This window comes from Bombyx mandarina, chromosome A1 (assembly GCF_030267445.1).
Source record: "Bombyx mandarina strain Sakado chromosome A1, ASM3026744v2".
Lineage (NCBI taxonomy): Eukaryota > Metazoa > Arthropoda > Insecta > Lepidoptera > Bombycidae > Bombyx > Bombyx mandarina.
In genome coordinates this window covers 12,751,359-12,771,009 of record NC_143234.1, presented here as the reverse complement: position 1 = coordinate 12,771,009, position 19,651 = coordinate 12,751,359, and the positions used below count along the sequence as shown (strand labels likewise).

Below are 19,651 nucleotides of genomic sequence, written 5' to 3'. Positions count from 1 at the left end.
AGAGCTTTAGCCTTTTTAACACCAGAAGAAATGTGGAGTGGTAAAAAGCCAGATATCACACATATGAAACTTTTTGGCTGTGAAGTGATGGTACATGTTCCTAAAGAAAAAGCTAAGAAGTGGGACTCAAAGACAAATAAATTGATATTCATTGGATATAGTGAACAAACCAAAGGATACAGGCTTTTAGATCCCAAAACAAGAAAAATCATTGTAAGCAGAGATGTGATTTTTCTAGAAAGCTCAGTAAAAGGAAATTATGTCGTGAGTAATTACACGACTCTACAAAAAAATTTTCGTTCTTTGTCCTAAAGTTTATACTATTATTTTCCCGTTAGTTATGCACAAAAACGAAAAGAAAATACCTTTTTTCGGTATAAAGTTTGCTTTTGTGATAGTTATAATAATAATACTCATTTTTCAATTTTTTCATAAATTTTAATTGATTTTAATATTTTTAAAAAGACCGCGCGGTGAGAGTGGGGTATTAACGTTTACACTGTGCCGCTAGATGGCACCCGAGTGATAAACAACCATCAGGTGTTATTTACAAGCCCAGAATAACTTAAAATGTCGTCACGAAAGTGCAAATACGATGCTGATGCATTTTGTTTTATATGTGGTCAATTTATTAAAGTTCGAGACGTGAAACTAAAGACATCTCACGTTCTCTGTGAAGCCTATGAAGCATATTTTGACTGTCGTGTACGGAATCAAGATAAGCCATGGGCTCCACATGTTGCTTGTAGTTATTGTAAAAGGTGTTTGGAAGATAAGCAATTTTTATTTAATTAAGCGATGAATCCAAAATAATAGACATATTAATTTTTATTATTATATTTTTAGGTTGGTATCGAGGTGAGAAAAGGTCTATGAAATTTGCAATACCAAGGATTTGGCGAGAACCAAAAGACCATATTACTGACTGCTACTTTTGTATGGTGAATCCGAGTAAAAGACGTAGAGGTAAAAATGCAAAACCTATTGAATATCCTGACCTCGAATTTTCTTCTGCTCCAATTGCTCACGACCTGACACGACCAGTACCTGAGCCACCAAAAAAATTATCGCAGAAAAGTAGCTCATCTTTTAGTTCTTATAAAAGTAATTCCGATAAGGAGTTTTTGACTACACCTGAACAACCAAAACACTATCTCATTACTTCAGAAGATTTTAACGATCTAATTAGAGATTTAAATTTGCCAAAAAATAAAGCAGAGCTTCTAGGCTCTCGGTTAAAACAGTGGAATTTGCTTGATGATGTTAAGATCACGGATCAGCGGACTAGGCATGAAATGTTTGCAACGTTTTTCACGAAGGAAGATGGACTTTGTTTTTGTAATGACATTAAAGGTATGTTTGAAGCAATTGACATACCCTGTGTCCCTAGCGAATGGCGTTTATTCATTGACAGCTCTACAAAAAGTTTAAAAGCAGTTCTATTGCACAACGAAAATAAATTTCCGTCTCTTCCAATTGCTCACTCAGTACATCTTAAAGAAAATTATGAAAGTGTCAAAATTTTGCTTGAATCTGTAAGGTATCGTGAGTATAACTGGGAGCTGATTGGAGATTTTAAAATGGTGGGATTTTTAATGGGGTTACAGGGTGGATATACAAAGTATCCGTGTTATTTGTGCTTGTGGGATAGCAGAGCGGATTCTAAACACTATATTCAACGGTCATGGCCTGTAAGAACAGAATTGTATGTCGGAAAACAGAACGTCAAATTTGAGCCGATTGTTGAAGCGGAAAAAGTGTTAATGCCGCCTTTGCAAATTAAGTTAGGGTTGATGAAACAATTTGTTAAAAAACTGGATGCAACTTCAGAAGCTTTTGGATACTTAAAAAAAATTTTTCCGAAGTTATCGGAAGCAAAGGTTAAAGCTGGGGTTTTTGTTGGTCCGCAAATAAGACAGATTTTCGCCGATGAAAAATTTCCAACGTTGCTGAATCGTACTCAAAAAGCAAGTTGGAACAGTTTTAAAGCAGTAGTTTCTGGATTTTTAGGAAATAATAAAGCTGAAAACTACGAAAAGTTGGTTGAGGATATGCTTACAAATTTTAAGGCCATGGACTGCAGGATGTCATTAAAAGTACATATGCTGCATGCTCATTTGGATAAATTTAAAAACAATATGGGAGCCTATTCCGAAGAGCAAGGAGAACGTTTCCATCAGGACATCATGAATTTTGAACAACGCTATCAAGGCCAATACAATGAAAACACGATGGGCGACTATATTTGGGGTTTATTGAGAGAAAGTAGCTATGAACATAAAAGAAAAATTAAAAGTGTGCACTTTTAAGTTATTTTCCACTTTTCTGTAAGCTAATTTGATAGTAAAACTTAATAAAAATAATAAGTATTTTTATTTCAATAGTTTTATTTTCAATCAAAAATTAAAATCCGAGATTTTTTAAAATTTCGTTCAATCAGTCTTCTAAGCACAAAAGCAAAGTTTTTCATGCCATATTTTTTTTTTCCGTCTTATTACGACCTAAACTACCGAAATTTAATGCTTTGCAATCAAAGTCAAATTTCATGTTGACCCGTGTTATATTATGTAAATATAACATGCAAGATGCGAACTGCAATAATATCTCAGTAAGTCCACACACCATTCTGGAGAAAAGCACTGAGTATGTGGACAAGAATATTCCATACCGAGAGGCAGTTGGATCACTAATGCATCTGGCTGTGGTAAGCAGAATGTATAGCTATGCAAAAAGGTAGGGAATCAAAGATTTTAGGCAAGAATATAATAGACTTGAGGTTGAATGCCACTGAAACAAAGCATATTGTCCTAGCAGGTTATGCTGATGAATCTGGGACTTGCTCAGGTAGCTCTTGGTGATAGACACTGGCAAAATGTGTATGCTACAGTCGAAGTTGTGATTACTCTGCAAGACAACAAGCTACTTACACCGGGAGGTGTTTCGTGCATTTTCTCAGATGGAAGTTGCACAGATGTGGAGCTAGGATTCTTAACATGGGACCACCAGACAAGGAAAAACTGTGATAGAACCTCGTACCATGTTCTGTATACGGTAATCGCATCCAAAGTGATTGTTATAGAAGTCTACTGCAAGTCCAACATATACACTGTACTCTGTGAAGTCTGGAGGATTTCTAGCAACCTTAGTTAAGACTGGCGAGATTGATGTATGCGGTATGAAGATGTCAACAACTGGTCATACTAAATTGATTGTTCAAGAAGTTACAAATGGAGTTCGATACTTCTCAGATGATTTGATACCTGCTAAGGACATGGACCTTTTCCTGTATGTCAATGCTAAGTTCACATATCTTGAGAGGCACACAAGAAGGAAGTTGATAAGTATGTATGTTTCTTTCATGAAAGAACTCTGTGAGGTGAAAAGGCATAGTCTGAAAACTCTCTTGACAATTGCCTCTGTTGACCCTGTAGAGTTTGCATACATTTACATGGGGAAACTAAGATATACAGCTCTGCTGATGGGTGAAGTTGTCAATATAGTCCAGTGTAAACCAGTTTATGTCACAGTTGCCCATGTTGACACATGTTATATGGAACTCCCTATTAATTATACTGGAAAACTGTACTTTATGACCCCCAAGTCCCACATCATTCAGAGAACTGGAACGCCCTTGACATGCACTATGTTTATGCAGCCATCTTATAAGTTAGAGAGTAGGTGGTTTGCTTCATCTAATCAAGTTATACTTGTTAAGGAACCAACAAAGATGTCAGTAGGAATGAAGCCCACGTAGACCTATACAGATGCCGGTGATCTAGCAAAAGCGGGGATCTATAGTGAAGAGAACCTAACTCGACTGAGAAGCCAGATAATGTACCCTGCTGAGAGGAAGGCTATCACACAGGTCATATCAGCTGCTATTAACGAAGACTCCGTTGTTACAGATGCAACGATGTTTAGAAATCTAATCACACCTGAGGCTATAAAGGAGTCAGTGAATGATTTCTTTAGTACAACATGGTCACACTTTATCTCAATAGGGTCTTTCTTTTCAGGTGTCTTTGGTATAATGTTGGTATTCAAACTCATAAAGATATTCTTTGACACCATCATCAATGCTCGAGGCCTCTATGAAGTATATGGATTTGGTTGGAGACTGGTAGCAGGCGTATGGGATGCTGCTACTACATATCTTCTATCTCCTACCAGAGTATGGAAACATCAACAAAGGAAAGAAACTGGAAAACCACCAAAATACTCGGAGTTTATTGAGGGAACAACACCAAAACTGGACATAGAGACTCCAGTCTTGAGTGATCCAGCGCCTGTTTTCATGATACAATGATTGACGTACCGTGTGTACATCTAATAGAGGAACAAGGAGCATCGACTTCATCAGAGTCTAATTCAGAGATAAAGAAACATACACGAGTATCTAAAGGAAAATATATTTACTAAAGCTCTGCCTAGAGATAAGTTTCAGTATGTGGCGGGTAGCCATCATACAACGCAAGATAATTGACAGATGCCTGAATCTCGCTTACGACATTTTCAAGATAAAGCACATATATACAAGTTCCGAACAACAACATTCGGACCGTCGGTCTACCGAGCAATATCACCCGCTCGGTGGAAGATCTTCCCTTTGTCGTATATATTCCCAAACTGGTGACCCCGACGGAACAATCGCAACCTTCTGATTCATCATCAGTTTCGACTCACCGCAAACTTCGAGCAGCACTGGCACTTGCAAGCTAATCTCAGCACGGACAACGATAACTAAAAATGAAACGACCTCCAGTCTCGGAGGGGAGTGATGTGGCGGGTAGCCATCATACAACGCAAGATAATTGACAGATGCCTGAATCTCGCTTACGACATTTTCAAGATAAAGCACATATATACAAGTTCCGAACAACAACATTCGGACCGTCGGTCTACCGAGCAATATCACCCGCTCGGTGGAAGATCTTCCCTTTGTCGTATATATTCCCAAAAGTATCTTAGCAGTTAGCTTGGTATTAAGAAATTGAAAGTTTGTTAATACTGTATTAAACTTAATATAAGCTTTGGTCAGTTTGATAACTTAATTGTGTTTTAGTTCAGATTGTTATATATGTTCTAATGATATCTATGTATTTAAGTTAGAGGGTTCAAATTTGGTGAGAGTGTTGAAATTAGAAAGTTGAACCCTACTTTATAGTCTATTGGTGTGATAAGTATATCTCTATTTTATACTTCAATATAATCTATGTAAATCTGTGATTCCGTTTCCGGGTCTTTGATAGAACCCTCGCAAATAAAACTACGTGTTGTAAAACTGCTATACTTTCATTTAATTCAACAACCAGGAGTGGACTGCAATACCGGTGACATCAAGGCTGCTTAACTCATCGGCGGTGATACCCTATATACTCTCATTCCTAACGTCCGAATACACGAACGGATCAGTCAACTACCTGGCGAGAGGTCACACGGTCGATCCGACTAACTGGAAAGACAAGCAGTACAATTGTTCAGAGTGGATAATGCCGAGGTCAAACTGTTGCCACGTGCCGGGCATGAAGTCGGCGGTAGTCGGCGGTTCTAGTTGTAGTGGATGCATCGGAAAACTCACTACCTGACGCATATTGATTCACATCCGGGGCGGTGAAATTGAGTAGGGGAGAGTGGGATAATTGAGAACGGCGGGTAATTGGGAATAGCTAGGTAAGTACTACTTCCCGCTATACTAGATCGTCCCGATATTTTTCAACGCATGCTTCCAGCATCCCTCAGTTCGTAGGCAACAGCGAGAGTGAAAGGCTGCATGCTGTCACGGTAAATCAAATAATTTTCATTACGTTTTTTATGTAAATTTTGTCATGTGTTACAATAGATGCTATCAAATTTTTGAGTTCAAATGGCACCCCATTTAGTTACTATCATGTACGTACTGTATGTATTCAAACCTTACGCGACTTGAAGTTCGCCAAAAATTATATTGAGCATAGCGGCCATTTTACTTTGTATTGACTACTTCGAGCAATTGGGAATGGCATCAGGGGGGTAATTGGGAACATTTCTAATTTCCCCTTGCGTTCTTAATTACCCGCAATGCCTAGAAATTACGTACATAAGACTGAAACAAAATACAAAATTGAAGATCTTGCATTTGAAGAAGGTTTTAGAAAATGAAAATGAAGAGGAGTTGTACTGTATAATGCGTAACGAAATATTAGAGTCACCACCGACAGAGGATTGGATCATGTGCACCATGTACATAAACTTTGGCAGCTTGGCGAGGAATGCAGCGATAATAAGATTAAAAAAATTATTCAAAACGATTTTGTGGTCGATGACTTGCTGACCGGAAGTGATAGCAAACACGAGTTAATGCATATTAAAAAATCAGTTGAAAGTGCTCTCGCTGCCGGGTGTTTTAATTTAAGGAAATACCGTTCAAATTTATCGTCACTTTTGGAAAATAATGAAAATACTCAGAAAAATCTTATTATTAGCTCATCATCTCACACACTGGGTGTAAGTTGGGATCCTAGAAGCGATATAATACATTTTCCTACAAATTATCGCAGCAATGGCAAAATTACTAAGCCATCTATATTATCTGAATCATGTAAAGTTTTTGATCCTCTTGGAATATTAAGTATTTTTACAATCAAACCTAAAATATTAATACAAAAATTATGGATTGAAAAGGTTGACTGGGACGAACCAGCACCCCAAGAAATCAGGCAGTCATGGCTATTGTTCATTGAAAACATGAAGCATCTTCATTTATTACGCATTCCTAGGCATGTTTTATGTAAGGAACCTAGTCATATTGAATTGCATTTGTAGCGGGCTTAGTTTAGACAGTCTGTGTCGAGTCGTCGCACAATAAACAGGTTGCAAACTGTCGTGTCTTATTAATAATTATCACCACATAATACCACACACGCTCTATATAAGCACAGACTCCACATTGGTGACCCCGACGTGATTTGCTGACGACGTGACTGAGGCGTGATTATAGTGGTGATGAACTGTAACAATTTATAGTGAAAGACATTACGTGTTTTAAGGTGAAAAACTGAAACTGTTAGATTGTGCAATATACATTAAAAAAAAAATTATTTCACCATGGCTGAGGAAGGATTTAAGACGGATACGAGCGTGTTAGCAGTGTCAGTGGCAGCTAGAATTCCTGATTTTTGGCAGGATCAGCCCCGATTATGGTTTATACAGGTCGAAGCCGTACTACAGTCCCAACACTTGGCAGATATAGCAAAATATCATATTGTCATTGCTAAGCTGGGGAAGCAAGTGATAGAGCAGGTAACAGATATTTTATTAAAACCCCCAGAAGAAGGAAAATACGAAGCCCTTAAGAGAAGACTTCTCGTAATATACGAGGAGTCAGAAAATCGACAAATACAAAAGTTAATAGGAGAAATGGATTTAGGTGACCAAAGACCATCGCAACTCCTGAGAAGAATGAAGGAGCTGGCACGAGATAAAATCACGGATGAAACGCTTACGGTTTTGTGGCAAAATCATCTGCCAGCCGCTGCACGAGCAGTATTAGCCGTGACGGATACCAAAGATATTTCGACCTTGGCAACGATCGCCGATAAAGTTATGGAGAATATGAAACCGACGAACAGCGTCGCCGAAGTCACCAGCTCCAAACAAGTGGACTCAGCAATGGCTGCCGAGATAGCCAAGATAAATGTCCGGTTAAGCAAGATCGAAGGTGCAGGAAGAGCTTCCAGACCATTCTTTCACCGGAACTATTCCCGAGATGGAAGGTCAGCGTCCCGCGGACGAAGAGGACGTACTCCTCGTCGTACTCCAGCAAGCGAGGATTGGGTATGCTTTTACCATTACAAATATATGGTTGGACGCAGAGGGTCAGGAACGAAACCGTGCTTCAGCGCGTTCATATGTCCCGGAAAATGCTGCCTGCTATCAAAAAGCGCAAGATAGAGTATCTCGGCCACGTGCTCAGGAACGATCGATACATGCTGCTCCAGCTGATAATTATGGGCAAAGTGGACGGAAAGAGACGTGTTGGGCGAAGAAAGAAATCATGGCTCCGGAATATCCGGGAGTGGACCGGTATTGCCTCCGTCGAACAGCTGTTCCGGCTGGCTGCAGATAAAAACGAATATAGAAAGCTAACGGCCAACTTTCAGGATTGAAGAGGCACTGGAAGAAGAAGAATTACAAATATAAGGAAAAAGCACACCGGTGTGTAGAGCCTTGCGCCTGGGAGAAGAAGCAGGGAAACTAACCACCGCGCAGTCATCACTGGCGGAAGTCTGCAGCGGAACAAATTACCGCCTAAGTGTTACGGACCGTTGTAGTGGATTACGTTTTTTAATAGACACTGGTGCGAATATTTCGGTATTGCCACGTAGTAAAGTGCAAAAAAACGTTAGCAGTGAGTGTACAGACTATACATTATATGCGGCCAATGGAACTATGATAAGAACTTATGGACTAAAAACTTTATTACTAGATTTAGGGTTACGTAGAGCATTTCGCTGGACTTTTGTAATAGCTGACGTACGACAGCCGATCATAGGTGCCGATTTTTTAGTACATTTTAAGTTAATCGTAGATTTAAGTACACGTAAGCTTTTTGATGATGTCACAAAGTTGAAAGTTTTTACTGGGATTGTCAACAGTAACGAACAATCAGTAAAAACGGTAGACGTGACACATCCATTCTACCAGTTGTTGGCCGAGTATCCTGATATTACCAAGCCAATATCATTCAAGGAACCGCCCAAACATGCGGTCTACCACGAAATTATTACCACGGGCCCGCCTGTCCACGCTAAGGCGAGGCCGTTGCCACCGCACCGATACGCGAAGGTTAAAGAAGAATTTAAAATTATGCTAGAGCTAGGCATTTGTAAACCGTCGAAAAGTGCATGGGCAAGCCCTCTGCATGTGGTACCTAAAAAGGACGGACAAATTCGCCCATGCGGTGACTATAGAGCACTTAATGCTGTGACGCAACCGGATAGATATCCGATACCGAGGTTGCATGACTTCACTTACTTATTACATAATAAAAAGTACTTTTCACGGATTGATATAAATAGGGCCTATCATTTTATTATGGTAGCGCCTGAGGATGTGGAGAAGACAGCAGTGATCACACCTTTCGGACTTTTTGAGTTTCCGCGTATGCCGTTCGGCTTGCGCAATGCCGCACAAACCTTTCAACGGTTTATGAATCACACAGTGTTAGAAGGTCTAGATTTTTTGTATGGTTATATCGATGACGTCATAATTGCAAGTGAAGATTTAAGCACTCATAAAAAACATTTGCGTGAAGTTTTTGAACGTTTCAACAAGTTTGGTATTACTATAAATTTACACAAGTGCTGTTTCGGTCAGCCTAAGATAGAATTTTTGGGTTTTGAAGTATCAACAGAAGGTATACGACCTTTGAAAGATAAAGTAGACGCAATTGAAAAATTCCCGAAACCTGAAACCGTTCAACAACTTCGTAGATTTTTAGGCATGGTCAATTTTTACAGATTGCATATGCCGCATGCCGTAGAATATCAAGCAGAACTTAATAAATATTTAATAAATTCAAAGAAAAACGATAAGTCTATAATCAAATGGACGGACAATGCAAACAAAGCATTTTTAGAATGCAAAAATAATTTACAGAATGCAGCTACGCTGTCGTATCCGAAACCTGATGCCGCACTTGCACTTATGACCGATGCGTCGAGTACGTGTGTGGGTGCGGTGTTGCAACAGTTCGTTAATAACACGTGGAAACCACTAGGTTATTTTTCCAAGAAAATGACCACAGCGGAGACCAAATACAGTACCTACGATAGGGAACAGTAACTGTTAGCAGTATTTTCAGCTATAAAATATTTTAGAAATATGGTAGAAGGTCATAACTTAATTATATATACGGATCACAAGCCGTTAACATTTGCGTTTTCTAAAATAGGAGGAAACAATGAGCTACCGCGTCGCATCAGACAACTCTTATTTATTAGTGAGTTCACGTCAGATATTAGGTACATAGACGGCGATAAGAATATGGTCGCAGATGCACTATCGCGTGTAGAAACAGTTAGTTGTCCCACGGTCTTGAATTTTACTGACATCGCACTCTCACAAGCTAACGACGAGCAACTTATTGAGTTACGTAGCAGGTCAAGTAACCAGTACAAATTCAAGGAAATATTGTTGTCAGATTGTAATATTCCCATAGTATGTGAAACCTCAACGGACAAAATTAGACCTTATATACCAGAACAGTATAGACGTTTAGCATTCGATTCAGTGCATAATTTGAGTCACCCAGGAATTCGAACCTCTAAAAAATTGGTGAAGGAAAGATTTTTCTGGGTTAATATGAATGTAGACGTCAGTAAATGAGCAAAAAGTTGTATTAAATGCCAACGAGCAAAAGTACATAGGCATACTAAATCTAAAATTAGTCAATTTCCGTTAGCTGAGTCAATTTCCGTTAGCTGAACGATTTACGCACATCCACGTAGATATAGTCGGCCCCTTGCCTATATCCTTGCAAGACTATAGGTATTTAGTTACGATTGTAGATCGTCAAACTGGATGGCCAGAAGCCTTTCCAGTTAAGGATATTACGGCAGAGACGGTTGCAAAAGTAATAGTCGAGGGATGGATTTCGCGATTTGGCCGCCCCGCTAAACTAACCACGGATCAAGGCAGACAATTTGAAAGTAATGTTTTTAAGGAACTAATGAAGTGTCTAGGTATTGTCAAGACACGCACTACTCCCTATCACCCGCAATGCAACGGGTTAGTGGAAAGATGGCACCGTTCACTCAAGGCAGCGCTCATGGCCCGACTAGATTCTAAGACGTGGGTTGAAGAATTACCTATTGTTTTGCTAGGACTTCGTGCAGCACCACGGACCGACTCAGGCGTCAGTGCCGCCGAATTGACCTACGGGCAAACATTACGTTTACCGGGAGATTTTTATAATGATGGTATTATACCTATATTAGATCATTGTCAATACGTAAAGCATTTACGCGCTATGATATATAATTTGAAACCTAAACCGCTACCGCGTAAGGATGCTCATACAGTGTTTGTACATAGCGATTTGAATAACTGTACTCACGTTTTTGTTCGTTCAGATATAATTAAAAAATCGTTAGAACCTCCCTATGAAGGACCTTATAAAGTCCTAAATAGAACAGAGAAAGTATTTTTAGTGCAATTTCCTAACCGAGATGCGTATATATCGGTAGACAGGTTGAAACCCGCTTATATGCATACGGTAGAGGCAGAAAATAATTTGGTTATTAAAAATAACTTATTATCGGATAGACCTAAAATAAGTGACCACAACAAGGAACCTATCAGAGCCTCCGAGAATAGCGATCAAAATCGCTCAGCTAATTACCGTGTTACACGTAGTGGTCGTATTGTGAAACCACCGGTACGTTTTGCTGATTAAGTAGGTGAATAGAAAAACGATATCTTTTGCACAGTACAAAGTATTTCGCAATAAATTGTAATTGTAATAATTTACTAAATTGTCGACATTTTAAATTCATAACGCAAATAAATAACACGTTCTATAAATTAATAAATTAAAATGGGTAACCAGTCATCAAAAGAGGAAGTTTTAGTAAACCAAAGTGGCGTTACTACGACAGACACCACTGCTCTGGTGGGGATAACAGGTATTATCCTTGTAGGAATAATCATGTTCTGTATCCTGTACAGAGGATGCCGGTCGAGTGTAAAAAAATGGTTCACGAAGCAAATTACGGATATCCAGAACCGAGCGCAGAGCGCGAACACGAGATTGAGCTTTCGGCGACCCCGAGAACCAGGCAGCGTTGCAAAACCAGCCACTAAGTTGGAAATTATGTGAAATTGTGCTACGAATGACTAGAAGTTTAGAAATGTTTTTAAATAGGATTACTTTTATTTTATATTTCTTATTTGTTAAGCAATGAATAATGTTACTAAGTTAAGATTTTTATATTTTTACATTTTTTTTACATTATCTTATATACTTTTTTTTACATTTTACTCTTATTTTTTTGTAATAAAATTTTATGTCTTATTTTTAAGGGGGGAGTGATGTAGCGGGCTTAGTTTAGACAGTCTGTGTCGAGTCGTCGCACAATAAACAGGTTGCAAGCTGTCGTGTCTTATTAATAATTATCACCACATAATACCACACACGCTCTATATAAGCACAGACTCCACACATTGTTTTTGTGATGCTTCACAGGCGGCTTATGCTGCTTGCATCTACTTAAAATCTACAAATGCACAAGGTGACGTCACTGTTAGGCTTTTAAGGGCTAAGGCCAGGGTAGCCAGTGTTAAACCCACGACAATCCCACGTTTGGAACTGTGTGCTTGTTTGTTGGGCGCGCAGCTCGCAGACGCTTTGGTACACGCCCTGCGCTGTGTAATCGCTCGTAAGGTATACTGGACTGACTCATCTATAGCTTTAGCATGGTTAGGTGCAAGGTACGACAAATTAAAAACCTTTGTTGCTAATAGAGTCGCAATGATTTTAGAGCTAACAAACGACTCGGAATGGCGTCATGTTCCCACTCACCTCAACCCTGCTGATCTAGCTTCACGCGGCGTAGATACAATCAAAAATGATACTTTAGATATATGGTGGACGGACCCTACCTTTTTAAGTCAGAACGAATCTTTGTGGCCGTCCTACGAGTCGAGAAATGTTAACATAAATGAATTGCCAGAAATTAAAGTTCATGTTAGCACAACAAATAAAGGCGTCGATGAAAATAACAAACCACTAATTATCGATTTTAGCAAATATTCGAAATTGAAATTCTTGCAACGTACATTCGCCTACATGCAGCGATTTGTTTATAATTGTAGAAACACACGCAATAAGAAAGTAGGTATTTTACAGCCTGAAGAACTAGCCCGTTCCTTTAGAAAACTCGTTTATTTGGCTCAAGCTGATAGTTTCTCAAAGGAAATAAACCTTCTACGCTCCATAGGAGTTCTTAACTCAAAAAATTCTTTAATATCACTGAATCCATTTCTGGACAGTGAAGGCATTCTAAGAGTAGGTGGACGTTTAACTTTATCCTCTTATAATTTTGAAAAACGTCACCAAATGCTGCTTCACGCCAAACATTGGCTTACTAAATTACTGTTTCAACAAGAACACTTGCGTCTTCTACATGCTGGGCCACAGCTATTGCTATATACCGTTAGAGAATCCATTTGGCCCATTGCTGGTCGAGATCTAGCTCGCACCACAACGAGACAATGTGTTAAATGTAGGAGAATTAGTGGTAAGACATTTAATCCTATCATGGGTTCATTACCAGAACAGCGAGTTAATCCCGGTTTTCCTTTTGTTAGTGCAGCTGTCGATTTTGCTGGACCATATTTAATTACCGACAGAAAAGGAAGAGGATGTAAAATTACAAAATGTTATCTTTGCTTATTCGTATGCCTTAAGTATAAATGCTTACATTTAGAAGCTGTAAGCGAGCTGTCTAAGGACGCATTCATTTTAGCTTTACGCCGTTTTATCTCTCGCAGAGGAAAGCCCCATGAATTATTTTGCGACAATGGTCGTAATTTTGTCGGAGCCGCAAGAGAGATAGGTGACTTTTTGAATACCGGTGCTGACGAAGTAGAGGCTTTTTCTTCCGGAGAAGGAATAAAATTTAACTTTCAGCCGGCTTACTCCCCACATTTCGGTGGTCTTGTTGAAGCATGCGTTAAATCGGCAAAATATCATCTCAAGCGCATGTTGGGACAGACTCATTTAACTTTCGAAGAGCTGGCTACGCTATTTAGTCAAATTGAGGCGATCTTAAACAGTCGGCCCCTCTGTCCTTTATCCTCAAGTCCAAATGACCTACAGCCTCTTACCCCTGGGCACTTTTTGATAGGCGGACCATTAAATTCATATCCTAATGAAAACTTTGCGGACAGAACCTACAGAACCAGGGACAGATTTCTACGCCTCGAGTTCCTGCGTCGACTGTTTTGGAAGCGGTGGATGTTGGAGTACATAACACAATTGCAAGCCCGACAAAAATGGCGAACTCCTGGCACATCGCTGCAATTAGGGGACTTGGTACTCCTAAAAGAAGAAAACCCTCCTCCCATGCACTGGAAGGTGGGACGAATCACTGCTCTGTTCCCGGGAAAGGACGGAGTTGCTCGGGCGGCGGACGTCCGGACTACTACTGGCACGTACCGGCGTGGCATTCGGTATTTATATCCATTACTGGATCCAGCAGCGTCTTCATTGGAAGTAATAGCTTCCAACGCCCCGATGGATGTTCCGGCACATTGCTAGCCGTCCCTTAGTGGAGAAGCGCGGGGAGGGAGGTTTCGACTCGCGGCTGGGAGCGCGGCCGCCGGCCACTTCTCCAAGGACTAGCTAAGCGTACGCGCATAATTTGCAATTCAAAACACAATTTCGGCCACGGCAATTTGTAATCAATTTTTAATAATCATTATAGTAATTTCACAAGTTTAAACCGTAATTTCATTAAGGGAACCTACACACAAAACATATACTAATGTCACAGGCGGTCGCAATCACGACTAAGACAGTCTCGACTGTGTTCGTTGAGCGCCGGGGTGTCCCACATTGCAGCGCAAGTAATGACGGACATAATTTCGACGAAGCACGTGGATTTAGTGAAGGAGGCGTTGGAAAAAACATCATCCAAGGGGATGGAGAAGATGGAGGAAAACACAAGCAACAACAAAAGAAAGAACGGGAACACCAAATTACGGGCAGTGGGACTCAAGAAGCCCACGAGACAGACGTACAAAGCACGTAAATACGCTTTCCCTGGGCTGCATGAGCACGGCATACCAATTGGAGTACTCGGGTGTTGTGGACAGCAGTTTACTAGGTGAACTGGTGTCACCGAACGAACTGCAGAAACGTCCACAGGGCATCGAGTCGCTCAGGAGGTGTTCCGGCAATGTGCCTAGGAATTGGCCGATACAGCATGATGTGTCATGCTCATATCCACTATACTTTTACTACAAGGGACTTCTGAAGTTAGGACAACGAATCATGGCGCGAGAAGTCTGGTATTTGCTCGGTGTGATCAAGTCCAGATGGAATTATGTTAAATCAAGGTTTGAGGAAAGCTGTATAGACGACTTCTTCAGACAGATGCTGAAGCAAGTTAGTAGATATTGTTTCCCAAGAGTATTCTCACACGGACCGGCGTACCAATTGTTCTGCCACCTTAATGCACTCACGGGGTTGGGGGTTGGAGCTTCCCGCTTCCGTAGGTTTTACCCGCGTTTCCCTACAAGTGACCCCTGGGTGGTGCTAAACGGGAGCCAAGAACAAAACCGGTGGTAGGACGTAGTCCGACTGGCTGGCGATCACCCTCCAACTAGAGTCCGCCGCCAAATAGCCTAGCTGTGTTCCGGAGTGTGGGTTGGAGAGCCAGTTCTATTCCTTCCCTTTCCCCTTCCTTGTTGGGGGTGAGTCTTGGTGATGCCTGGAACATGCGGAATAGAAGTGTGTGCGAGCACGCGGGACGTGACTGGTTGACGGGGGTATAGGGAGACCCAGTGAAACGGTATTCGCCGCCGCCCGCCGGTCAGTAGGGGACCTAAACCCGGGTGTCACTACTAAACTCCGCCCCGGGAAGCTGTCCCGCCAACCGGTGTAAAATCCTGTCGTGCGGTCGCCGTGCCGGAGTCGGAGACCGGAGTGGATCCCGGCGATCGTACGCAGGGTGGACTGGGGGCCCTTCCATGCCCTGCGTCAGTCTCACGCAACCCGTGGTTGAACATACACTGTGTTCCGCGCTTTATTCAGGTATTGCCTTGATTTCGCCTCGAACGTCCTACCTCTCCTAATCCCACTCTCCCAACAAATCAAAATTCATGACAGTCCGAAAAAGAAATAGGGTTTTATCGGCGACTCCCCATTCCACATTTAACGTGGATTTCAACAATGTTAGGGGCCTACATAGTAACCTTGACGCCGTACACCACCACCTTGAGACGGCGCAGCCTGCCCTCCTTTTTCTAACGGAGACGCAGATATCTGCTCCGGATGATACCTCATACCTTGAATACCCCGGCTACGTATTGGAGCACAACTTCCTGCGTAAAGCCGGGGTGTGTGTATTCGTCCGGGCTGATGTCTGTTGTCGCCGTCTTCGTGGCCTCGAACAACGGGACCTGTCCCTCTTGTGGCTGCGCGTAGATCACGGGGGCTGTACCCGAATCTTGCGTGCCTGTACAGGTCCCACAGCAGTGATGCAGGTTCAGCTCTGATAGAGCATGTGCAAGAGAGGACTAACCGCGTGCTTGAGCAGTACCCTTCTGCGAAGGTGGTGGTTCTTGGAGACTTTAACGCTCACCACCAAGAGTGGTTGGGGTCCAGAACCACTGACCTCCCGGGTCGGGTCGAACTTACATCGTCGGAAAACAGACCAGTAGCATTAATTAAGTTAGAGTTTAATTGTAACCACTTTAATTTTTAATAAGCTTTAAATTCATTTTCGGTTTTTTCAAGACTTAGGCTGCGACCTTCGTAATTGGCGCAGGTAGGATCTTGAGAAGCAGTGCGCGCGCGATTCGAGGAGGACCTCTAATATCGAAACCCAGCGATCACGCATTGACGCTGCCCGCACTATTAAGTGTTTTATCTCGAGATTCGAACTTTGGTAGACTCGCGGCCGAAGGCTATCCACTTGAACTTCAGTGGACCGAAGATAATGAAAAATCTGTAAGAACCCGTCACAATTTTCACCCTCACAAGCCCCACCGATTTGTCTCTTGAAGGCAGATCAATCGCAATAGGGAGCTAGCTATTGGAGCTAGAGTTAGATAGAAATATTGACCTTTTTGAATTAGACTCAGGTATAGATAGGTTATTTAGTGGTAGTATAGTAGAAATAATGGACCCTGACACGATTTATAAGGCCTGGCGCCCAGTGCCGGAATTCGACAGGAATCCGAATGTTCTCACGAGTTTCATTCGAATTTGTGATCAAATTGTAATTCAATATCTAAGAGCTGAGCCAGGCGCGGAATTAACTAACTTATGTTAATTGAATGGAATTCTAAATAAAATTACTGGTAATGCGGCAAGGACTATTAATTCAAACGGGATACCCGAAAGCTGACAAGGCATTCGTAATGCTATTTACGCACTATTTTCTGGATTCCAGGAAAAATTCACCATTATGAGTTACCAACGCAAAAACGATAATCGTAATCGTCCACCTCCTCTCCCCTTTCAACAGCAGTCGAATTATCGACAGCCACCCAATCAGCAATGGCGTGATTATGAAGATCAAGGGCCCTCCCAGCAGACCCAGAATCAGCGTCGTTCTCGTCCACCTAGTCAACGGAAACGTGACTCAGCACGGCAGGATAAGTTCCGAGAGAACCACCCGAAGAACGCAATGCTATATGTAATTAACAATTTTTCAGACCAGAGAGACGAAACCGCTTTTTACAATGACCTTTCACTATTAAAACAAGGAAACAGCACACCCATTGAGTTTTTTGACAAATGCCAGAACCTCTTCAGTACCGTAATGACTTACGTCACATTGCATGAAACGATTAGCACCACTATTGAGGCTAAACATGAATTATACAAAAAAATTAACGTTACAATCTTTTGTGAGAGGGCTTAGAGAACCTCTGGTGTCACGTATTCGATATACGAGACCCAATACAATTGAAAAGGCACTGGAATTTGTCCAAGAGGAACATAATTTATTTGCAACAATGTAATGAAAACGCTGACAAACGCCATTCATATACGACGCAACAGCAGACCCGTGGGCCACCTAAAGTTCCCGGGTTCACCGTCTTCACGCCACCTAAACCATTTAACATTATGCCACAGCCGCAATCGTATAGATCGATAATGATGCAACTGCAAGCCGGTTACCAGCCGCCTAACAACTTTTACCAGCCGCGGATGCCCGTCGCACACAGCAGATGTTCCGCGGGTCTCCACCTACCTACAACCCCCAAATGGCATTTAGATTTCCTTCGCGTAATAACCCCCAGTACATTGGACCGAAACCAATGAGCGGAGTTAGTCATTTTGTCACCAAAACGCTTTCGCCTACGATGTTGGGACACGACTGGCATAAATTCGGGAATCCACCACCTTCAAATTATTTCAAAATGCGCGAAATAAATTATAATATTATGACGGACAATGACGACATATATTACCACTCTGACCCGTATACTGAAACGAACGATTATTACTATGTGTTTGGGCTTGGATCTTTTGTATTTATATTTTTGAGCGCAATCGATATGATACTTGGTAGTAGGTAATTTTGTTAGGAACTCACCGAAGTCTGTGTCTTTGTCTTGTGTCTTATAACATATGTAGCACTATCTTCATGGAGTGGCAATACAGACTTAAGTTCAATATCAAATATTATAAGTCAATTCCCTAATCTTGCTGATGAAAAAAAAATCAACAAATTGATACCGAATACAGACAATTAAAAATAGACAAAGCAGTACCTACGTAAGTGATTTATTAGTCTGGTGGTAGCAGTAATTCAAATTGAGCTCTCTTTTGGGATGCTATCGGGAGAATGCTGAATTCCAGTGGGCAGTTACCTAAAATACGTAAATATTGCAAATTTCGCAAAGGCACTGCTATGTTTACCAATGTCTAACGCTACGTGCGAAAGAATATTATTCTCTCAAATAAATTTAATTAAAACGAAAACGCGCAACAGATTTATAAAATTATAAAATAATATAAAAAAAATGTAATAAAATAAAATAAATTTTAGTTAGTTTGTCCTCATATTTACAATCTAGTAAGAAACCAGCTGTCCCCATTTCAGCATGGCTTCATGACGAAGCGGTCCACAAATACGAATTTATTTCAATAGGTACGTAGATGATGTTGCGGTCGTCGATGACAACTCTGGGCAAGTTGACGCAATATATACAGATTTTTCTAAGGCTTTTGATAAAGTTAACCACAGCATTTTACTAGGAAAACTACATCAATTTAGTATCGAGGTTCCTCTGCTTAGATAGTGTTCTTCGTATCTAAGCCAAAGGCCATCACATCAATGTGCAGCCAATGGAGACCACTACGAATAAGCTTTTTATACTTTAAATTGTTTTATATTTATGTATTAAACTAACACACTGTAAAAGTAATAAATGTTATTGCAATAGATTTATTTTTATTTTTAATTGTAACAGTATTTATGACCAGACTAAGTATATACAGTTTAATAAATAAATGAAAAGATTATAATATTTATTTACCTTGATAAATTCCTTCAAAACATGTATTATATTGCATCGCATGTTTCTATAATTATTAAGGAAAGACTTTGTGGAGAAATAGCACTGTGAAACTTTAAATCGTCCAAAGTATATCCAGTCGCTAGATACCGTAATGTTATTGAAAGCCGTTGAAAAGGTGGTATTGCTTCCCTCATGTTTGTATTTTTTTTCTCAATCAATGGCGTGACCAATCCTAGTAGCTTTTGAAACTGTTCAGAGTTCAGTCGTACAAAATTGTTGAAGTCTGCTTCCTCAGTTATCATCAAGTCTTTTAAAAGATTTTCTTGAGTATATATTTCTGCCTTTTCTTGTACCAATCTTTCCACCAGCGACGTGTTCGTTTCCGTTTACGTTTAGCCACAAGCAACAACAC

At 40.7% G+C, this 19,651-nt stretch overlaps 1 protein-coding gene and 1 pseudogene across 1 annotated transcript; both read left to right on the top strand.

Moving 5' to 3' along the window:
- The first annotated feature begins 4,249 nt into the window (after positions 1 to 4,249).
- Positions 4,250 to 12,129, top strand: LOC149499556 (uncharacterized). Its single transcript, XM_089739237.1, has 2 exons — positions 4,250 to 7,812; positions 11,707 to 12,129. Exons 1-2 carry the CDS (start codon positions 7,084 to 7,086, stop codon positions 11,839 to 11,841), a joined length of 864 nt encoding a protein of 287 aa, XP_089595363.1. The 5' UTR covers positions 4,250 to 7,083; the 3' UTR covers positions 11,842 to 12,129.
- A 1,788-nt stretch (positions 12,130 to 13,917) lies between these two features.
- Positions 13,918 to 18,858, top strand: LOC149499555 (uncharacterized; annotated as a pseudogene).
- Positions 18,859 to 19,651: the final 793 nt, after the last annotated feature.